Source organism: Carcharodon carcharias, chromosome 12, assembly GCF_017639515.1.
Source record: "Carcharodon carcharias isolate sCarCar2 chromosome 12, sCarCar2.pri, whole genome shotgun sequence".
Classification (NCBI taxonomy): domain Eukaryota; kingdom Metazoa; phylum Chordata; class Chondrichthyes; order Lamniformes; family Lamnidae; genus Carcharodon; species Carcharodon carcharias.
In genome coordinates this window covers 23,596,655-23,615,711 of record NC_054478.1, presented here as the reverse complement: position 1 = coordinate 23,615,711, position 19,057 = coordinate 23,596,655, and the positions used below count along the sequence as shown (strand labels likewise).

The following is a 19,057-nucleotide window of genomic DNA, read 5'->3' as shown; positions in this document are numbered from 1 at the left end:
GTGACTTTACGGCTTTTTGAAGAGTTGTCGCTATTGTAATCTATGGAATGCAGCAGCCAATTGGTACACAGCAAGCTCCCACAAGCAGCAAAGAGGTAATGGGTGGCACCATCCCAGATTTGGACTCAGCGCGGTGGCAGGAATGAAGAAAGACATTTTACCCGCCGGCTGCAATGGCAAGTTTTAAGACCATAAGACAGAGAATCAGAAATTAGGCCATCCGGCCCATCGAGTCTGCTCCACCGTTCAATCATTGGTGATAAGTTCCACAACCCCATTCTCCCGCCATCTCCCCGTAACCTTTGATCCCCTTATCAATCAAGAACCTATCTATCTCGGTCTTAAATACACTCAATGACCTGGCCTCCACAGCCTTCTGTGGCAATGAGTTCCATAGATTCACCACTCTCTGGCTAAAGAAGTTTCTCCTCATCTCTGTTCTAAAAGGTCTTCCCATTACTCTGAGGCTGTGCCCTCGGGTCCTGGTCTCTCCTACTAATGGAAACATCTTCCCCACGTCCACTCTATCCAGGCCTTTCAGTATTCTGTAAGTTTCAATCAGATCCCCCCTCATCCTTCTAAACTCCATCAAGTATGGACACAGAGTCCTCAAACATTCCTCATATGTTAAGCCTTTCATTCCTGGGATTGTTCTCATGAATCTCCTCTGGACCCTCTCCAGGGTCAGCACATCCTTCCTGAGATATGGGGCCCAAAATTGCTCACAATATTCTAAATGTGGTCTGACCAGAGCCTTATAAAGCCTCAGCAGCACATCCCTACTTTTATATTCCAGTCCTCTAGAAATAAATGCCAACATTGCATTTGCCTTCCTAACTACCGACTCAACCTGCAAGTTAACCTTAAGAGAATCCTGGACTAGGACTCCCAAGTCCCTTTGCATTCCAGATTTCTGAGTTCTTTCCCCATTTAGAAAATAGTCTATGCCTCTATTCTTCCTACCAAAGTGCATGACCTCACACTTCCCCACGTTGTATTCCATCTGCCATTTCTTTGCCCATTCTTGTAACCTGTCCAAATCCTTCAGCAGCCTCCCAGCCTCCTCAATACTATCTGTCACTCCACCTATCTTTGTATCATCTGCAAACTTACCCAGGATGCCCTCAGTTCCTTCATCTAGATCATTAATGTATAAAGTGAAAAGTTGTGGTCCCAACACTGACCCCTGTGGAACTCCACTAGTCACCGGCCGCCATCCTGAGAAGGACCCCCTTATCCCCACTCTCTGCCTCCTGCCAGACAGCCAATCTTCTATCCATGCTAATACCTTGCCTCTAACACCATGGGCTCTTATCTTACTGAGCAGCCTCCTGTGCGGCACCTTGTCAAAGGTCTTCTGGAAGTCCAAGTAGATAACATCCATTGGCTATCCTTTGTCTAACCTACTAATGACCTCCCCTTGATGAAACCATGCTGACTTTGCCTGATTTTACCATGCACTTCCAAGTATTCTGAAATCTCATCCTTAATAATGGACTCTAAAATCTTACCAACAACCGAGGTCAGGCTAATCGGCCTGTAATTTCCCATCTTTTGCCTCACTCCCTTCTTAAACAGGGGGATTTCATTAGCGATTTTCCATTCGTCTGGGACCCTCCCTGACTCCAGTGATTCCTGAAAGATCACCACTAACGCCTCCACTATCTCTTCAGCTATCTCTTTCAGGACTCTGGGGACTGGTCTAGGTGGATTATTCACCTTCAGACCTTTCAGTTTTCCTAGCACCTTCTCCTTGGTAATGGCCACCATACTCACCTCTGCCCCCTGACTCTCTTGAACTTTGGGGATGTTATTCGTGTCTTCCACTGTGAAGACTGACACAAAGTACCTATTCAGTTCCTCCGCCATTTCTTTGTTCCCCACTACTACTTCTCCAGAATAATTTTCCAGCAGCCCAATGTCCACATTTGCCCTTCTCTTACCCTTTATATATCTAAAAAAAACTCTTGCAATCTTCTTTTATATTACTGGCTAGTTTATCCTCATATTTAATCTTCTCCCTCCTTATTTCTTTTTTAGTTGTCCTCTGTTGGTCTTTGTAGGCTTCCCAATCCCTTGTTTCCCACTGCTCTTCGCCACATTGTATGCTTTCTCTTTAGCTTTTATGCTGTCCCTGATTTCCCTTGTCAGCCATGGTTGCCTCGTCCTCCCTTTAGTATGTTTCTTCTTCCTAGGGATGAATGTTTGCTGTGTCTCCCAAATTACTCCCAGAAACTCCTGCCATTGCTGTTCCACTGTCTTTCCTGCTAGGCTCATCTCCCAGTCAATCCTGGCCAGCTCCTCCCTCACTATGATGGGAGATGAGGCCTCAGCTTATCCTTTTATCTTTAGTCTCAACCCCAGCTGCACTCTCTGGAACAAACAGTCTAAGTCTGGTTACCCCTCTGTTCTCTCCCCTGCCTCTTCAAAGTGTTCTCAAGACCCATCCCTTAGACCAAGCTTTTGGCCACCTTTCCTCACTCTCTGAACATGGTTTGGGGCCTCCTCCTGTTAGCTTTTCCCTCCGTAAATTGATCAAGGTCTAGATTAAATGTAAGACAGATTGATTTTTTTCATGTTTGTGGATGGAAAATTGTGGGCTGATTTATCATAGAATCTCTATGGCACAGAACGAGGCCATTTGACCAATCGTATTGGTACTGGCTCTTTGAATGAGCTATCGAATTACAGCTCTTTCCCTAAAGCCCTGCAAATTTCTCCCTTTCACATATACCACATACCAAAACAGTTCACTTGGCTGCAAAGTGATCTGAGCGCAGGAACACAACAGCACAAGAATTAGGAGCTGGAGTAGACCATCTGGCCCCTCGAGCCTGCTCCACCATTTGATATGATTTGGGATGTCCTGAGATTGTGAAAGTCACAGATTCACACAGTGCAGAAGAGGCTTTTCAGCCCATCGACTCTGCACCGACACGTGAGAAACACCTGACCTACTTAACCTAATCCCATTTGCCAGCACTTGGCCCATAACCTTGAATGTTATGACATGCCAAGTGCTCATCCAGGTACTTTTTCAAGGATGTGAGGCAACCCGCCTCCACCGCTCTCCCAGGCAGCGCTAGATAAAATGTAAGTCTATTTTCATTATATATCTAATTTCCATCAAAAGATACTATTGAATCTGCTTCCACCAGCCTTTCACACAGTGCATTCCTGATCATAAAAACTCACTATGCAAAATAAATGATCCTTATCTCCCTTTGCTTCTTTTGCCCATTATCTGAAATTGATGGTATCAACCTCTCCCCTCAAGTAGAAACAATAAAATAGCACACAAATTATTTCACAAATGTCTTGTGTAAGTAAATTACTACAGTTTTCGTAAACTGTAGACATGTTTAAATAAGTAAATTAGAAACAAATTGCTGGAAAAAAATCTCAGGGGGTCTGACAGCAGCTGTAGAGAGAGAACCTGAGTTGATATTTTGAGTCCAATATGACTCTTCTTCACCGAAAACCTAACTCTGTTCCTCTCTCCACAGATGCTACCAGACCTGCTGAGCTTTACCAGAACTTCTTGTTTATATTTCAGATCTCCAACAGCCACAGTTTTTGCTTTTATTAATTGAATAAGTAAAATATTAGTTAAGGGTGAAAAAGTAAAAGGCCAAGCTATAAGACATAGAATAGAGAAAATTGCAAAGATAATGTATTCAATAATTTGATGAATATTTCAATAAGGGATCATTTTATTGTTGCAATCTTAATATACGCAGCTGAGATTAACATCACAAAACAAGGTGATGAAATGGGGGATAATGCACTATGATCACTGCCACAGACGTTGACTTTTGCCAGAGTGATCATATTACCCTGAGAATTTATGCCTTTTGTTAATCATATACAAATTGTATTTAGTTGCAGGCATATGATGGGCATTAACATTCAAGAATCTTGACACCATCCAGGACAAAGCTTGATTGGCAGCCCAGCAACAAACATTCACTCCCTCCACCCTGCACATTGGCAGCAGTGTGTATTATCTATAAGAGGCACTGCGGGAACTCACCATGGCTCCCTAGGCAGCTCTTTCCAAACCCACGACCACTAAAAGGACAAGGGCAGCAGACACTGGGATCACCACCACCTGCAAGTTCCCCTCCAAGCCACTCACCATCCTGATTTAGAAATATGTCTCTGTTCCTTCACTGTCACTGGGTCATTTCCTGGAATTCCCTCCCTAACAGCACTGTGGGTGTACCTACACCACATGGACTGCAGTGGTTCAAGAAAGCAGCTCACCACCACCATCTCAAAGGCAATAAGGCTTGGGCAATAAATGCTGGCCCAGTCAGTGATGCCTGCACCCCATAAATGAATTTTTAAAAAATTGGGATTCATTACAAAATAGACAGAGACAAAAACTGTGCTTGTTGGGTTAGGAGGTCTATACTTGCAATGAGTAAATAAATAAAAAAGAGTGTGAATATTGGCTTTGGTTTTATCTTTCACAAACTGGTTTTCTGGGTTGGAACACCTTTAATGTAGAAAAATGTGCAGAGGCATTAGGGGGAAAGAATGGAGAAGGCTGGAATACAAACTGGAGGAATTTGAACTTTTAAGATAGGTGAGCACAGAATCAAAAGGGGGACAGCATGCTGGAAGATCTTAGGGAGGGCAAGGTGGTCAGCCAGTTGGAGAGGGTGGGTGGTGTGAGGATGTTTTTTTGAGGGATTTTGGTGATGACCTAACCTGCTGTAAACACAAAAGCCAGAATCTGGTGTAGGCGCAGTCCATAGTTGTCTGTCTACACTACACAGACTCACACCCACACATCAAGACACTTGAGTTCACAGCCGTTCAGAAACATACACACTCAGAGCCACAGTCACACCGGAGAAATGTTACGGTGCAGAAAGAGGCCATTCAGCCCATCGTGCCTGTGCCAGCCCAAAAGAGAAATAAAAAGCTGGCCACTCATTTTAATCCCACTTTCCAGCACTTGGTCCGTAGCCTTGCAGGTTAAGCAACACACAAACATAGACACACACGCTCACGTCCACACGCTCTCACACCAACCCCCACAGATACACATGTGCAAGCAGGGACATGCACACGCACTGTTTGAATGTTTGTGGTTGGGCTGCCAATCAAGTGGGCTGCTTTGTCCTGGAAGGTGTCAAGATCCTTGAGGATTAATGCCCATCACACACATACCATTAAATACATTTGTATGGGAGTGTACACATGAATATGCACACAAAAATTCTCATTCAGTCACATGTCCAAAGGCAGGCACTTGGCTCATTGTCTGCTGATGCTTCATCCTGAGCTAACTTCTTGCAGGTTGATCAGTTTTGGTTTGCCATTACCTTCCACTCGCAGGAAGCGGGCAGTGAGTGAGGCAAGTGCCCAGTCTACCCGAGCCAGTACATGAATCAGATCCCACTCTTGGTCTTATTCTGAAGCACAGCCAGCCAACTGAGCTAATTGAAGACACCCACCCCACCCCGCCTCCAACTATCCCCACCCTGTACACACAGTGTAGGTAAATGTCCAGAAAACTTAAAATAGTTATAAGCAAAAAACTGCGGATGCTGGAAATCCAAAACAAACACAAAATAACCTGGAGAAACTCAGCAGGTCTGACAGCATCTGCAGAGAGGAATACAGTTAACGTTTCGAGCCCGAAATGACCCTTCAACAGAACTAAGTAAAAATAGAAGAGAGGTGAAATATAAGCTGGTTTAAGGGGCTTATATTTCACCTCTCTTCTATTTTTACTTAGCTCTGTTGAAGGGTCATTTCAGGCTCGAAACGTTAACTGTGCTCCTATCCGTAGATGCTGCCATACCTGAGTTTTTCCCAGTTATTTTGTTTTTGTTTAAAATAATTATGCTTCCCTTACATCACACTAGCGGAAACACGAGTATTTCCCATCTCCTTTCTCATTGTCGTCCCTTTATCTGATGTGCTTGAAGTTAGATTCCTAGCCCTTTCCAAACAGTCTGTCCTATTTTGTGTCCTGGAGACTTTAATAGCCTCTCCTGGGCTCTCCTTTCTTTTCAGTTTTTTCATAATTTTCCATGATGTTGAATCCACCCCCCCACATGCTAACCTGCTGCTTTGTTTCCCATTTGTCATACTTCTTGGAGTTACCCTTCCCCGCCACCCCTCCCCCCCCAAACTTTCTAGTTTGAAGTCCTGTTGACCACCCTATTTACCCTTTTCGCTAGAACATTGGTCCCAGATCGGTTCAGGTGGAGACCGTCCCAACGGTACAGATCCCTCCTGTTCCAATACTGATGCCAGTGCCCCACGAAATGGAACCCCTCTTTCCCGCACCACTCCTTTAGCCACGTGTTTACTTCCCTTATTCTCGTGTTCCTATGCCAATTTGCACGTGGCTCGGGTAGTAATCCGGAGATTATAACCCTTGAGGACCTGTTCTTTAATTTAGTTCCTAGTTCCTGATAATCCCCAAACAGGTCCTCTTTCCTAGTCTTACCTATGTTATTTGTCCCGATGTGGACCACAACAACTGGATCCACCACCTCCCTCTCCAATATCCTTTCAAGCCAGTCAGAGATGTCTCTCACCCTGGCACCAGGCAGGCAACATTCCATGTGGGACTCTCGATCCTGCTTACAAAGGAAGCTATCAATTCCCCTAATTATAAAATCCCCTACAACTACCACTTGTCTTTTTGCTCCCCCCTCTTGAATGGCCTCCTGTGCCACGGTGCTGTGGTCAGCTGGCTCATCCTCCCTACAGCCCTCTTCCTCATCCACACAGGGAGCAAGTACCTCATACCTGTTGGACAAGGTCAAGAGCTGAGGCTCCTCTATTCCTGAACACAGGATCCCTCTACCTGCCTCACTTGCAGTCACACCCTGCTGACCTTGACCATTGTCCGGACTTGAGGTACTTAGTCTACCGGGTGTGACCGCCTCCTGATACAAAGCGTTCAGGTAACTCTCCCCCTCCCGGATGTGCCGCAGCGTCTGGAGCTCAGACTCCAGCTCATCAATTCTGAGCAGGAGTTCCTCCAGCAACCAACACTTGCTGCAGATGTGGTCACTGCGGCTCGTAATGGGATCTGCCAGCTCCCACATCATACAACTACAGCACATCACCTGCCCAGCCATCTCGACTTACTTAATTAATTAAATAGCTTTGCATTGGTTTTTTTTTTCAAATTTGCTGCAGATTTCCTACCAACCAATCAGGTCACAGCTTTCCTGTGACGTCACTTTTTCAGTTTTGGCTTCAGTTACTCTGTGCCCCGAGGTCACCGCCCCGCTGCTCCTCTCTCCGAGTCTGCTCCCTGGAGACAAGGCCGTGAATCCCCAAGGTAAGCTAAATATATACTCACCGCTCTGGTGCTCCTCCCTCCGAGTCTGCTCCCGGAGACAAGGCTGCAAATCCCTGAGGTAAGCTAGATTTATATTCACCGCTCCGGTGCTCCTCCCTCCGAGTCTGCTCCCAGGATTTACTCGCCAATCAGCTGCTTTTTCTTTAAAATCCACTTTCAGAACGCAGGTCTGGTGCACCCCTGAGGGCACTGCCTCTTCCTCTCCCTTTTTGTTTAGGTTTGAGGTGGAGGGAGGGATGGAAACACTACAGCAATGTAATGTTTGGGACTATTCCGTTCTTTGACATTGGGTCCTCCTCGATTCCCTCCTGAGTCACGGTGGCTGCGATGACTTCTCCCAGAATGCTTCAGTCACTTCTCACCAGCGCCCTCTGTTGGAAGTTTTCGTGTCGTATCGTCCCCTTCCCTGCCCGAACTGCCACATTAATAATGAAACACAGGAAACAGGCTGGATTGTGGGCGGGCGGGCTTGGATTTGCCCACCACGCCTTGATCTCAGCTCTTCCTTGCTCCGGGTGCCATATTTAAAGCATACCAGAACGCAGCCTACATCATGTCTACAGACCAGGGCTTCTCCGGGCCCCGAAATCCAGGAGATGGCAGCCCTCAGATTTAGTGACGCCCTCTCTGGGGCGCCTGCTGGACACAGTGGAAGGCCACCGCCATGTCCTGCATCCCTTCTCTGGCCGCAGGAGGACCATCAGACCCACCGATCCAGCCTGGGAGGCCAGTGGCAGCGGCGGTCAGAGCCACCGGAACACAGGAGACGTCAGCCATTCAGTGGAGGAAGAGGGTGAATAATCTCACCCGTTCCGCCAGGGTAAGTCAGCCACCTCGTCACTCACGACTCACACACTCACAGACCCATCACACATCCACAGGGGTCTCACACCACAAGGGACAACACCGCTAACTCTCACACACGCACCCTCACATCTCCATCAGGCTCATACCCTCTGGAGCTCGCGTCCTCATCCTGTCCATGGCTCCTCTCACCACACAAACATTCCACGCAGGGCCATGTGTCCTGCTCACACTCACAGCAGGGAGAGGTCCCAGACCGGGGGTGGGGGTGGAGTGGCCCACATTAGACCCCTCACTCACTTTGAGGAGTGCGCCATCGCGCTGACTGGTGAGGTCGTGGACCCTGCCTGTGGCAACAGTGAGGTCAGCGGCAAACAGCTATATGAGGATCCTGCACCACGTCATCCTTCTCTCGATAAAACTGTGAGTACGCTCTCTCCTGTATTTGACTCTGTTGCCATGCACTAATTATCTCTACTTTGGTTCATAGGGAGCTCTTCCAAGTGAAGCCAGCCAGTCCCTCAGCTCCATCCAGGTCCTCACCTCCAGACAAGAGGACGCCTCCTCCATTGAAGAGCTGGAAATAAGCAGCCTGGAAGACCCATCACAGCGCTTACCCACACCCTCCACCAGCGTAGAGACACATCTCAGTGGGAACCAGATCTAGAGCAGGCTCAGGTTCACAATCTGGTGGTCATCACACAGACACGTGTCCGCAGCAGGAGGAGGCAGGTTCAGTCAGGCTCCCCAGCACGCGGAAGACTGCTGGGGAAGAGGCATCTATGAGGCCCGAGTCAGATGATGAGCCTCTGGATTTGTCCTTCCAGCTCGTCCTGGAGAGCCAGCAGAAGGCGGGGGAACATCACACAGAGCTGTTGGGAGCCCTCAACAGAGTGGCACGTGAGTCGGAGGAGTGAGTCCACCTGCTCTCTGATGAAGTGGTGCCCACCTGTGCCCGTATGGAGGTCTCCATGTGGAGGATGGCGGACCCTGGTCCAGCAGAACGTGGAGATGCACGCAGACCTGCGCTCCATCGCGAGAGCCATGGGTGAGTTCCTGCAGTGGCAAAGCGAGAGGGAAACAGGGCACCTCGACCTCCCTCCAGGTGCTCCTTCCCCTCAAGGAGTCAGGCCGGGGCCTTCGAGCACCCAAAGGGAAGAGGAGTGGCAACTGGACACCCCTGGGTCATCCGCTCAGGAATCTCAGAGGCTGTCTGCTCCCTCTGAGTCCCCTTTGCCTGTAACCCCCTCAACCTCATCTCTTGTCACCCCAGAGGGAGCAGCTGGCCCACAGGACAGCCAAAGCAAGCCCGGGCCCTCAAGGCCTTTGCTCTCCAGAGGACGTATGCCAAAGTCATCAGAGGCAACAGGGCCAACCATTGCAAAAGCTGCCTCCACCCCTGCTGCGGATGTCAGGGCAGCACCTAGAAGAAGTGGGAGGCCTAGAAAAGTTCAGAAATTCTGGTCACAAGCGGTTGCTCAGGCGAACACATTTTGTTACTTTATAATCTGAAAATATATTCACTTCTACTGAATAATGTGTAGTGTTGCTCTCAGTTTCACTGGCAGGCTTCACGAGTCTTCCACTTGCATCCCCACACACACCCCCACCCCCAACGAGCAGTTCAGCTACACGCAGCCAGACCACGAGTGATCCTGGAGGGAGAATTGTGTGTGTGGCAGGGCCTTGTGCAAGCACTCTCCCACGCACCCGGAGCCTTCCTCCATCGCACTCATCTCAATGCTGCCTGCTGGGGTTCTCTTTCAGTTGTCCATCGGAGCTGACGTGAATCTCCGCCCACCCACTGACCACACTCCCATGCAGCCCCCTGGGCCTGTCCAACACGGGGCTCCGCTCACTTTCGATTTGAAAACCATCGTCATGGTAAAGTTCTTGATTAGCTCCCCAATCCTTTTCCCTCCCCGGGTCGCCCATGTCCTTTCCCTCATCACAGTCCGCCCTCCGGCATCACCTTCCCCCCTCCCCACTGTCACCTACCAACCCAAACCCTTGTCATTCCAGGATGTCCAGATGAATGTGCACACTCCCTACCTCCCGAAGAATCCCACCCGTGCCCACATTGCTCCTCCTTCTCACCCCCCGGGGGTCCATGTCTCCCTCCGTGACCCCACCCACCACCCTCGCTGCCCCCTCTACTGTCACTGACGCGCCTCACTCTCTCATCCTACTGGCTACCTCCGCCCCTCTCACACTCACCATTCCCTCCTATCACACCCACCCTCAGTTCACTCCCCTGGCGATAGGCATTAACTCCACAGGCCCCTCCCTTGCACATTCACCTGGACATCACCCTCCCTTACTCAGTCCTCCACCCTTACTCCTCTCCACAGACACGTTCCCCTGTCCGAACTCCCTCCTTCTTCCAGACACCTTCCCCCTTCTGAAATCCCTCCCTGACACCCTCCTCCCCACTTATACCTACCTTCCCCCTTACACCTACCTCCCCATTTGCAGCATTCTCCCTCATTACACCCTACTCACCCTGACACCTTTGACCCCACCAACTCACCCCCTCAACACCTTCGTTCCCCGCTCCCGACCTCAACCCCCCTGCTACACTTCTCCCACTCGTGCCTAGACCTTCCTTTCCCCTCCCCTTGCCAGTCACCCGTAGCAGCCCATGGCCAAGACCGTGATGTTCTGAAGTAGACCCGAGATACCACCGTAGTCCTCACCACCTTCCGAGAGCTGCTTCACAGCAGAGCCAAGTCCACGAGGATCCATCTAGCATGCGGTACCCGCGTTCCTCCAGGGTCCGGTAGCTGTAGGGCTCCAGCATCTCCTGCTGCTCGGACATCTGCAGTCTGAGCAAGGCCCTAAAGTTACGCCCCAACTTCTGCTTGTCCGGACGTGTTCGGGACCAGCATGCTTTAACACCGGCGTAACGGTAAATCGGGTATGGCAGAGGGGGGAGGGGGAGGGGAGCGATTCTGGTCGGGCCTTACTTTGCCTCCCATTAGGAGGATGCAAATCGTGTTCATGTCGGCCTTCAGCAGGGTTCACGTTCTGCCATGGCAGACACCATCTGATGATCCCGCTGTGATTTCATGCCAACATCAAGCAGAGTTCTGCCCCTCATGCCTAATTATTCCACTCCCCCCCCACACCCCCAATCCCCCACACCCCCTACCCTCCGCCCCCCCCACACCCCCCCACTGCCTACCATGACACCCACCGCCAACTGGATTGGACAATTCTGCCCAATGACCATATTCGGTGTTAGTCATGTTGGTAGAGAGATAAATGTTAGCCAGGATACTGGGGAGAACCGAGAGCACCAGCTTGGAGGCTTAGCGTCTCACCTGAAGAGAGGCACCTCCAATAGTACAGCACTCCTTCAGTAATGAACTGCAGTGTCTGTTTGCATTGTGTGCTCAAGTCTCTGTAGTGGGACTTGAACCCACAACCCTAATGACAGTTGTGTGCAATTATACAATCAACAACACCCACAACACCCATTGCATTGGCTTATTTTTAATCTTCTCGGGTGATGCGCTTATACCAGTCTGTTTAATACTTAAAAAGACCTCTTTTATTTCCAGGATCTTATCAATGTTTGGCCTCTTTCTAATAGCCCTAGGCACTGGTGGCATTAAGCCTTGTGTTGCAGCTTTTGGTGGTGACCAGTTTGAAGAGGAACATGTAAGTGCACCATATTTCATGTATAAAGACAGCTGTCCCTCTTCAATGTGCATTCAGTGAGAGCCTCTATTGAGCTTACCTCAGATGTCTGCCCCCCGGAGGCAGAGTGCCTCATGGCACAGTCCCTGGAACCTGGAAAAACTCAGCAGGTCTGGCAGCATCGGTGGAGAAGAACACATTTGACACGTCAACTGTGCTCTTCTCCACCAATGCTGCCAGACCTGCTGAGTTTTTCCAGGTATTTCTGTTTCTGTTTTTGTTTTGGATTTCCAGCATCGGCAGTTCTTTACTTTTATCTCTATGGCAAGCCAGTTAGTCAGTACAGTATTGCATTTCCAAAAGCCAAACACACCACAAGAGTGTCAGGTGTTTGAGATGGAATTATTCATATTTATACTGTCACGAGAATTGCAAGCAGGCAAAATCCTAGACTTCAAAAGTAGAGCCACATAAGAACACAAAAATTAGGAGCAGGTGTAGGTTATTCAGCCCCTCGAGCCCTGATCCACCATTCAATAAGACCATGGATGATCTGATTGTGGCCTCAACTCCATGTTGCTGTCTTCCCCTCACCACTCCCCCACTCCTCCATAACCTCCATAACTCTTGATTGCCTTGTTGATCAAGGAACAATGGGGAACAAAAGCAAGAGAGTTAAACTAAACTTTTATAAATCATTGTGTTCAATTCTGGGCACCACACTTTAGGAAAGATGTCAAAGTATCTGAGAAAGTGCAGAGGTTATGATCAGAGATTGTTGACTTCAATGTTAAGGCTGGAAGGCTGTAAAGTTGGTATCAGCCTGTTAAACCCATAAAGTGATCACCCAATCTGTGTTTAGTCTCCTTGACACTGGCTGAGGTCAGGGCTGGTAACAACCATAAAATAAAAGCAACATACTGCGGACTCTGCAATCAAAACAGAAAATGCTGGGAAAAAACCCAGTATGCCTGGCAGCATCTGTGGAGAGAGGAACAGAGTTAACTCCAAAGAAGAGTCATACAGACTCGAAACACTAACTCCATTTCTCTCTCCACAGATGCTGCCAGACCTACTGAGCTTTTCCAGCATTTTCTGTTTTTATTGAAGATTTCCAGCGTCCACAGTATGTTGCTTTTATTTTATTGTTGTTATCAATCCTGGTCTCACCCAGTGTCAAGGAGACTAAACACAGATTGGGCGATCAGTTCATGGATTTACCAGGATGATACAGGAATGAGGGGCTTCAGCTATGTGGAAAGATTCTGCACAAAGCACATTTTGGATTAAATATGTCCTGTGTCTCAGCCTGAGCATCGAGAACAGGCTTCAGTGACTCAGTTTGACACTACCCTCCCTAATAAACTGGACAGTTTTGCACTCATTGACTGGGCACACTTTGCATTCATTGGCTTAGCTTTACACTCATTGATTGGATCTGGTGTACTATATATATATATATATAATTATATATATATATATATAGATAGATAGATAGATATTTGCATTGACTGGGCCTTTACATTAACTGAGTCTGGTATATATTGCACTGACCAGCACTGCACTAACTCATTATTTCCAAATTTCTGATGCTATATTCTAGGCTTCTGAACGACGAAACTTCTTCTCTTTCTTCTATCTGTCCATAAATGCAGGAAGTTTACTCTCAACCATCATCACTCCCATGTTGAGAGGTCAGTGCAGATTTGCAATTCTCTCTTTTCATTAAGAATAGAATTTAAATTTTGATGTGTTTTCTCTTGATTGTCCAGTGATTTGTTAGATGTAACTTGTTACCCTTTTAAAGAGTTGAGGGTGTCACTCCTTAACCACATCCTACTTTCAACGTATCTTCCACTTCCTACTTAATCGGGTTGACTAACATTTGGAGGCTTTCATGGACATGGTGGTTGTCAGTAGCTCTCCAAGAAATTAGCCAGCAAGCTCTCCCTGCAGCCTGGCTGTGCCCCTGGGCTGGATTTTCATCTTCGAGGCGAAGATGGAAGCGGGAGTCGGCAAGTTTCCCGGCTTGACGCACCCTCCTCAGGAGAGAGTGCCAGCAAAGATGGGATTGTCAGTCCGGGGGGGCAGGGGGCTGCTGACAGGAGCCGGGCCTGCCTCCCCTAACGTGGCCATACACAGACCCAGGCAGTGCACAGTCGAGAGGGCCATTTGGCCTGACTCTGCTCCACGGTTATGTCCACGCTAGGATGTCCCTGGAGAGGGAAGGTGCAGTGCCCGCTGGCATGACTGAGGCCCACTGCAGCCGACGGGCACCGCAGAGACTGAATTGAGTCATCAACACTGGGAGCCGCATTTGGAATTAATTGGTTAAGTTTCCTTTAATTTACTTTCATTCTGCAGTTTATTGTTTGCCAAAAATGAGAACGCTTGTCAACATGTTTTTGATAATCGGCATTTTAATTGGCGTTTTGAAAGATTGAGCCAAGTAGCCATTTTCAATGAGTGAGCACTGCAAGGCCATAATTATCATGGAGAGCATCATGGTTGATATCAAGGTAAATAGAAAATGTTGGAAAAGCTCAGCAAGTCTGGCAGTATCTGTGGAGAGAGAAAGAGAATTAACGTTTCGAGTCCGTATGACTCGCACGGACTTGAAACGTTAATTCTGTTTCTCACTGCGTGGATGCTGCCAGACCTACTGTATTATCTGTTTTTGTGTTTGTGTTTTTTATGTTTTTATTTATGTTTTTATTTCAGATTTACAGCGTCCACAGTATTTTGCTTTTGTTTTATGGTTGATACCAACCCTGGCCTCAACCCAGTGTTGGGACTAAAGACAGATTGGGTGATCACTTAATGGATTCCATTCAGTCCACAAGGGTGACCCTGAACTTCCTGACATTTTAATTCTCCGCTTTGCTCCCAATCTGACTTCCCCGTCCTCATCCTCCTGCACTGTTCCAATGAAGCTCAAACATAAACTCAAGGAATAGTACCTCATCTTTCCATTAGGCACTTTACAGCCTTCTAGCCTTAACTTTGAATTCAATAACCTCTGATCATGACCCCTGCTTCCGATGTTTGTTTCTGGATGACTAGTGTTGCGAATGGCATCTTGCCATTAACACCTGCTCTGGACACATCTGTTGTTTCTTTACTTGTCCCATTACTCCCCCTTTGCCGCGCACCATCATTTCTTTTGTTATTTAATCACTCCTGTCTCCCACTCTATCACAGACCTTCCCTTCAGCACTGCGCACCCCCCTGCCCCCACCTTTACCCCTTTTCCCTGTATTTGCTTTAAGCCTGCAACACGTCTAACATTTTCCATTTTTGAGGAAAGTCTCGAATGTTGGGCAGAATTTCACCGGCCCTGGGGGAGAAAGGAAACAAGGTTGGGGGGAAGGGGAGGGATAGAGTAAAATCGCGGGAAGCCTTTGTGGAATGGTTATGTTGTGACCGATGCGGTTGGTAAAGCTGAGTTATTTAAAAAGTCCCAGAGAGAAACTTTAAACAACTGTCATAACCTATAACTTTAAGTGTGATGTTTGAGATACAACTCTAAATTCAGACCACCAGTTCTCGAGGTTTTAAATTAAACTAAATGAAACATTTTATTAATTTGCACAGGTTAAAATGTATATACACATGGCTACAAATTACTACTATCATAACTTTTAACAAATTCCCAAACTAACCTCCATTCAGGCAGCAACAATCCATAGACTTAACCAAACACCAGGCAAAGCATTTTCACCTTACAAATTCAACATGAGGTTCTTTCCACTGTGGAGCCAGTTGGAGTCTTGCAGCTGCCTTTTGATCTTACATTGCCTCTGCTCTGCACACCCAAAACTACTGAAGTTATACCTACCAGCCCCATTGAATGTTAATTCTCATTGTATCAACAATCTCTTTGAACTTCACCTTTTAACAATGAAACCCCTTTCATAATACCAATTTTATTAATAATGTAAACATATGGCTTGGTATCTGCTAGATAGGAGTCAAGTTTTCACCCCACTTCTTGAATGCTCTATTCAAAAAAATGTAAATGCATGCTATCTCTCTTCCATATCAAAACTAATACCCATCAAAGCACCCAGAGTAGCTGGCTTTTAAGACATACCTGCAAACTAAACCTCTACTTTAAAAGAAAAATATTTTCCGAAATATTATATACGTTAATAGTTTTTTGACAGTCTGCCCAACCTGGCCCCAGGATTTTACCATTGGCGGGGGAATAGGATTGGACAAACTGCCCACTCCAGGGCAGCAGGCAGCCAATCTGGATAGACAAAGGCCCTATAAAGGGCCATTTGCTGATGGTAGACCAACACTCTGTACCCCGGCCTCCATCCCCACATGGAGAGACGCCAGCTAAATGTAGGTAGTCCCCCAGCAACAGTCGGTGGGGGCAGGAGGGAGCCAAGCAGAACTTTTCTTTGAGCAAAGAAAGGTCGCGGACAGGACTGGCAGCCTCACAGCCCTAACAATTTCATCGGATGTGTCTCCCCTGCAACTATAGCAATGTTATGCTTTTTTCAAGCTTTCTTTGGCCTGCCTGCTTTAGGCTGCGGGGCCCTGCCCTGTGTCAACAGCATCACCAGTCCTGGTGACACTGCTGAAGCTGAGAGGGTTGGACCTCTGATTAGGGCTAGCAGCTCTCCCAGGTGGGAGACTGTCCCGAAGTGGATGGTAACCCCAGCGGCAGCTACTTAATCAGCTGCCACCCATAGTATCAGGAGGTTAAGTCCCGCTGACTGCCCATCCAAGTTGCTGACACCCACCCACGGGCTGATGTTGGGACAGCGATGGTTCTGGCAAAATCCTGCCCCTTAACTCTGTTTTTCTCTCTCCACAGATGACGAGTGTTTCCAGCATTTTCTGGTTTTATTTCAGATTTCCAGCATCCGCAGTATTTTGCTTTTGTATTGTTGAAGTTTGGCTTGGCCAACTGAGTCCAGAGGAGAACTGTAACCCACCTAAACACCCAACCCTGCCACCCCCGACTGCCAACTCAGCTGAGAAAAAACTTGGCTTCCAAATACCATATTCAAATTCACATTTTTGTAAACAGTAGAAACTCTCTTTAGGTTTTTGGCCATTGAATGAAGATTTCTCAGAGATGCGCCATTATCCTTCATACACAATGGATCACTCTCTTATGTTAGCAAACATGACTGTCCACAGCAAGGTCCCAAATCAGACCAATAGGGGACCAGTTAATGTTTCTCTGGTGGGGTTAGTTAAGGATAATGATTAATCAGGACTTGGAGGACTCTATTTTTCTTCAAATAATGCCCTGCAATCTTTAACATCAACCCAGATCATGGGATATGAGCTTGATTTATAGTCTGATCCAGTGGGCTGCACCTCTGACAGTGCAGCACCCCCTCAATGGTAGGCTGGAGGTATTAGCCTTGATTATGCAGAGTGGAACATGCTGGTTAACATATGACCATGCGGAAAATGATAATAAGGAATAGGCCAGTTGACCATCAAGCCTGCCAAACTCATAATGTTTGGAGCATCATGTCATAGTCACTTACCAGCCCCATCAGAGGTGCCCAATCTCCTGGGGGAAGCAAAAACTTTCCTGAGTAACCCAAAGGCCAATAAGGAAAGAAAGAAATGGAAAAGTTTCTGTCCGAACCCCTCAGGTAACTGAAACCAAACCATGAGATTACATTGACCATGAGTACATTAACTGTTAATCCACTTAGCTTTGATGTGATGTGAAAATAGAGCTGAGCCTTCTGTTCTCTGTTTGAGGATCTCATTCATGGGTTTGCTGGTCAAGTAGTATTTGTGTTCAGGCGCTGTAAGGGGAATGCAGTGTATCCATCCTCATTGACTTTGCCTTGTTCTGTTTTCCAGCTGATGTTCAGTGCTTTGGTGGAGACTGTTATGCTCTTGCCTTTGGTGTTCCTGCTGCACTCATGGTGCTTGCATTAGGTAAGCTACAATTCCACCCTCAGGTTGTATTGCCACAAAAGGCTGTGGAGGTCAGGTCATTGAGTGTATTTAAGACCGAGATAGATAGGTTCTTGACTGGTAAGGGGATCAAAGGTTACGGGGAGAAGGCGGGAGAAACTTATCAGCCATGATTGAATAGCGGAGCAGACACGATGGGCCGAATGGCCTAATTTCTGCTCCTATGTCTTATGGTTTTATGTATTCACTCTGGTTGAATCATGTGCTTGTTGCCGCTGGGACAATCCAGCATTTTCCTTTTTTATTGGACACAATGTGAAGCACTTCAGCATTAGTTGAAGAACAGGGTAAATGCAGAGAGAAGTTTCCTTGGCCTGCACAGGGAACATGCCCTCGCCCAACCTCAGAAGTGGAATGGCATGACAATTTCAGCTTCTGCACACAATGGCTTCCATGATTTACAATTCATGCCAATTTAGAATAATTTTGTTCCATGGACTCAGAACTATTTCTGTTCATTGTCGGGTACTGGCAAGGCCGCATTTATCACCCATTCTTCAGTTTCCCTTGGGAAGGCAATAGCCTACCTCTTTGAACCGCTGCGGTCCATTTGGTGATGTTGTCCCCGTAGACCGCCTGGTGATGTGATCCCACAAGCAGGCAGAGTTCCAGCAATTTGACCCAACAACGATGAAGGAGCAGCGATACAGTTCCAAGTCAGGTTGTTATGTGACTTGGAGGGAACTTGGATGTGGTGGCGTTCCCATTCATCCTTGACCTCCTAGGTGCTGGTGATCATGGGTTTGGCAGGTTGTCGCTGAGTTCAGTGCTCTAGTTACCCTCCATTCCCATTAAGAAGAGGAAGAAATGGTGAGCAGGGGATGCAATGGTAAAGAACAAGGAAAGGAAGTGCTTTGGAAATGTGAATATTAACTTGATTGTTTTTTTCCTTTGATTTAGTTGTGTTCATATCCGGAAGTGGACTCTACAAAAAACTTCCACCACGGGGAAATATATGGGGTGAAGTCTGTAGTTGTGTTGGGGTGAGTGTTCAGGGAATGATTTAGTGATCATCCTTCCTTATGTTTAATAGACATTCTCAAATATTACTTCATTATTTATTTTACTTATAATAACTGTGTTAAACATTGATATATGAATATAGATGTACCAACTCTTAGGGCAGAATTTTCTGCTTGACATGCGGGGGTCTGACCCCACCGCACGCCCCCCCACCCCCCCCCTCCCCCACATATGCCAGCGTGTAAAATGATGCGCAGTGAGGTCGGGCGAATGTCCTGATGTCACCGGGTGCCATCGCGATATTTTGTTGGGTGGGTGCGCGATGAAGTTCGACGCACGCCTGCCATT

The 19,057-nt window shown here is 47.4% G+C and overlaps 1 protein-coding gene across 1 annotated transcript in view; it reads left to right on the top strand.

Annotated features, from left to right (window-relative positions):
* The window catches only part of slc15a2 (solute carrier family 15 member 2), a 107,028-nt gene that overhangs the window by 14,845 nt on the left and 73,126 nt on the right, over nt 1-19,057 (top strand). The window contains exons 6-9 of the mRNA XM_041201225.1: nt 11,707-11,806; nt 13,389-13,479; nt 17,630-17,707; nt 18,647-18,729. Of these exons, the coding sequence (XP_041057159.1) occupies nt 11,707-11,806; nt 13,389-13,479; nt 17,630-17,707; nt 18,647-18,729 (352 nt within the window). The remainder of the gene's footprint in view (nt 1-11,706; nt 11,807-13,388; nt 13,480-17,629; nt 17,708-18,646; nt 18,730-19,057) is intronic.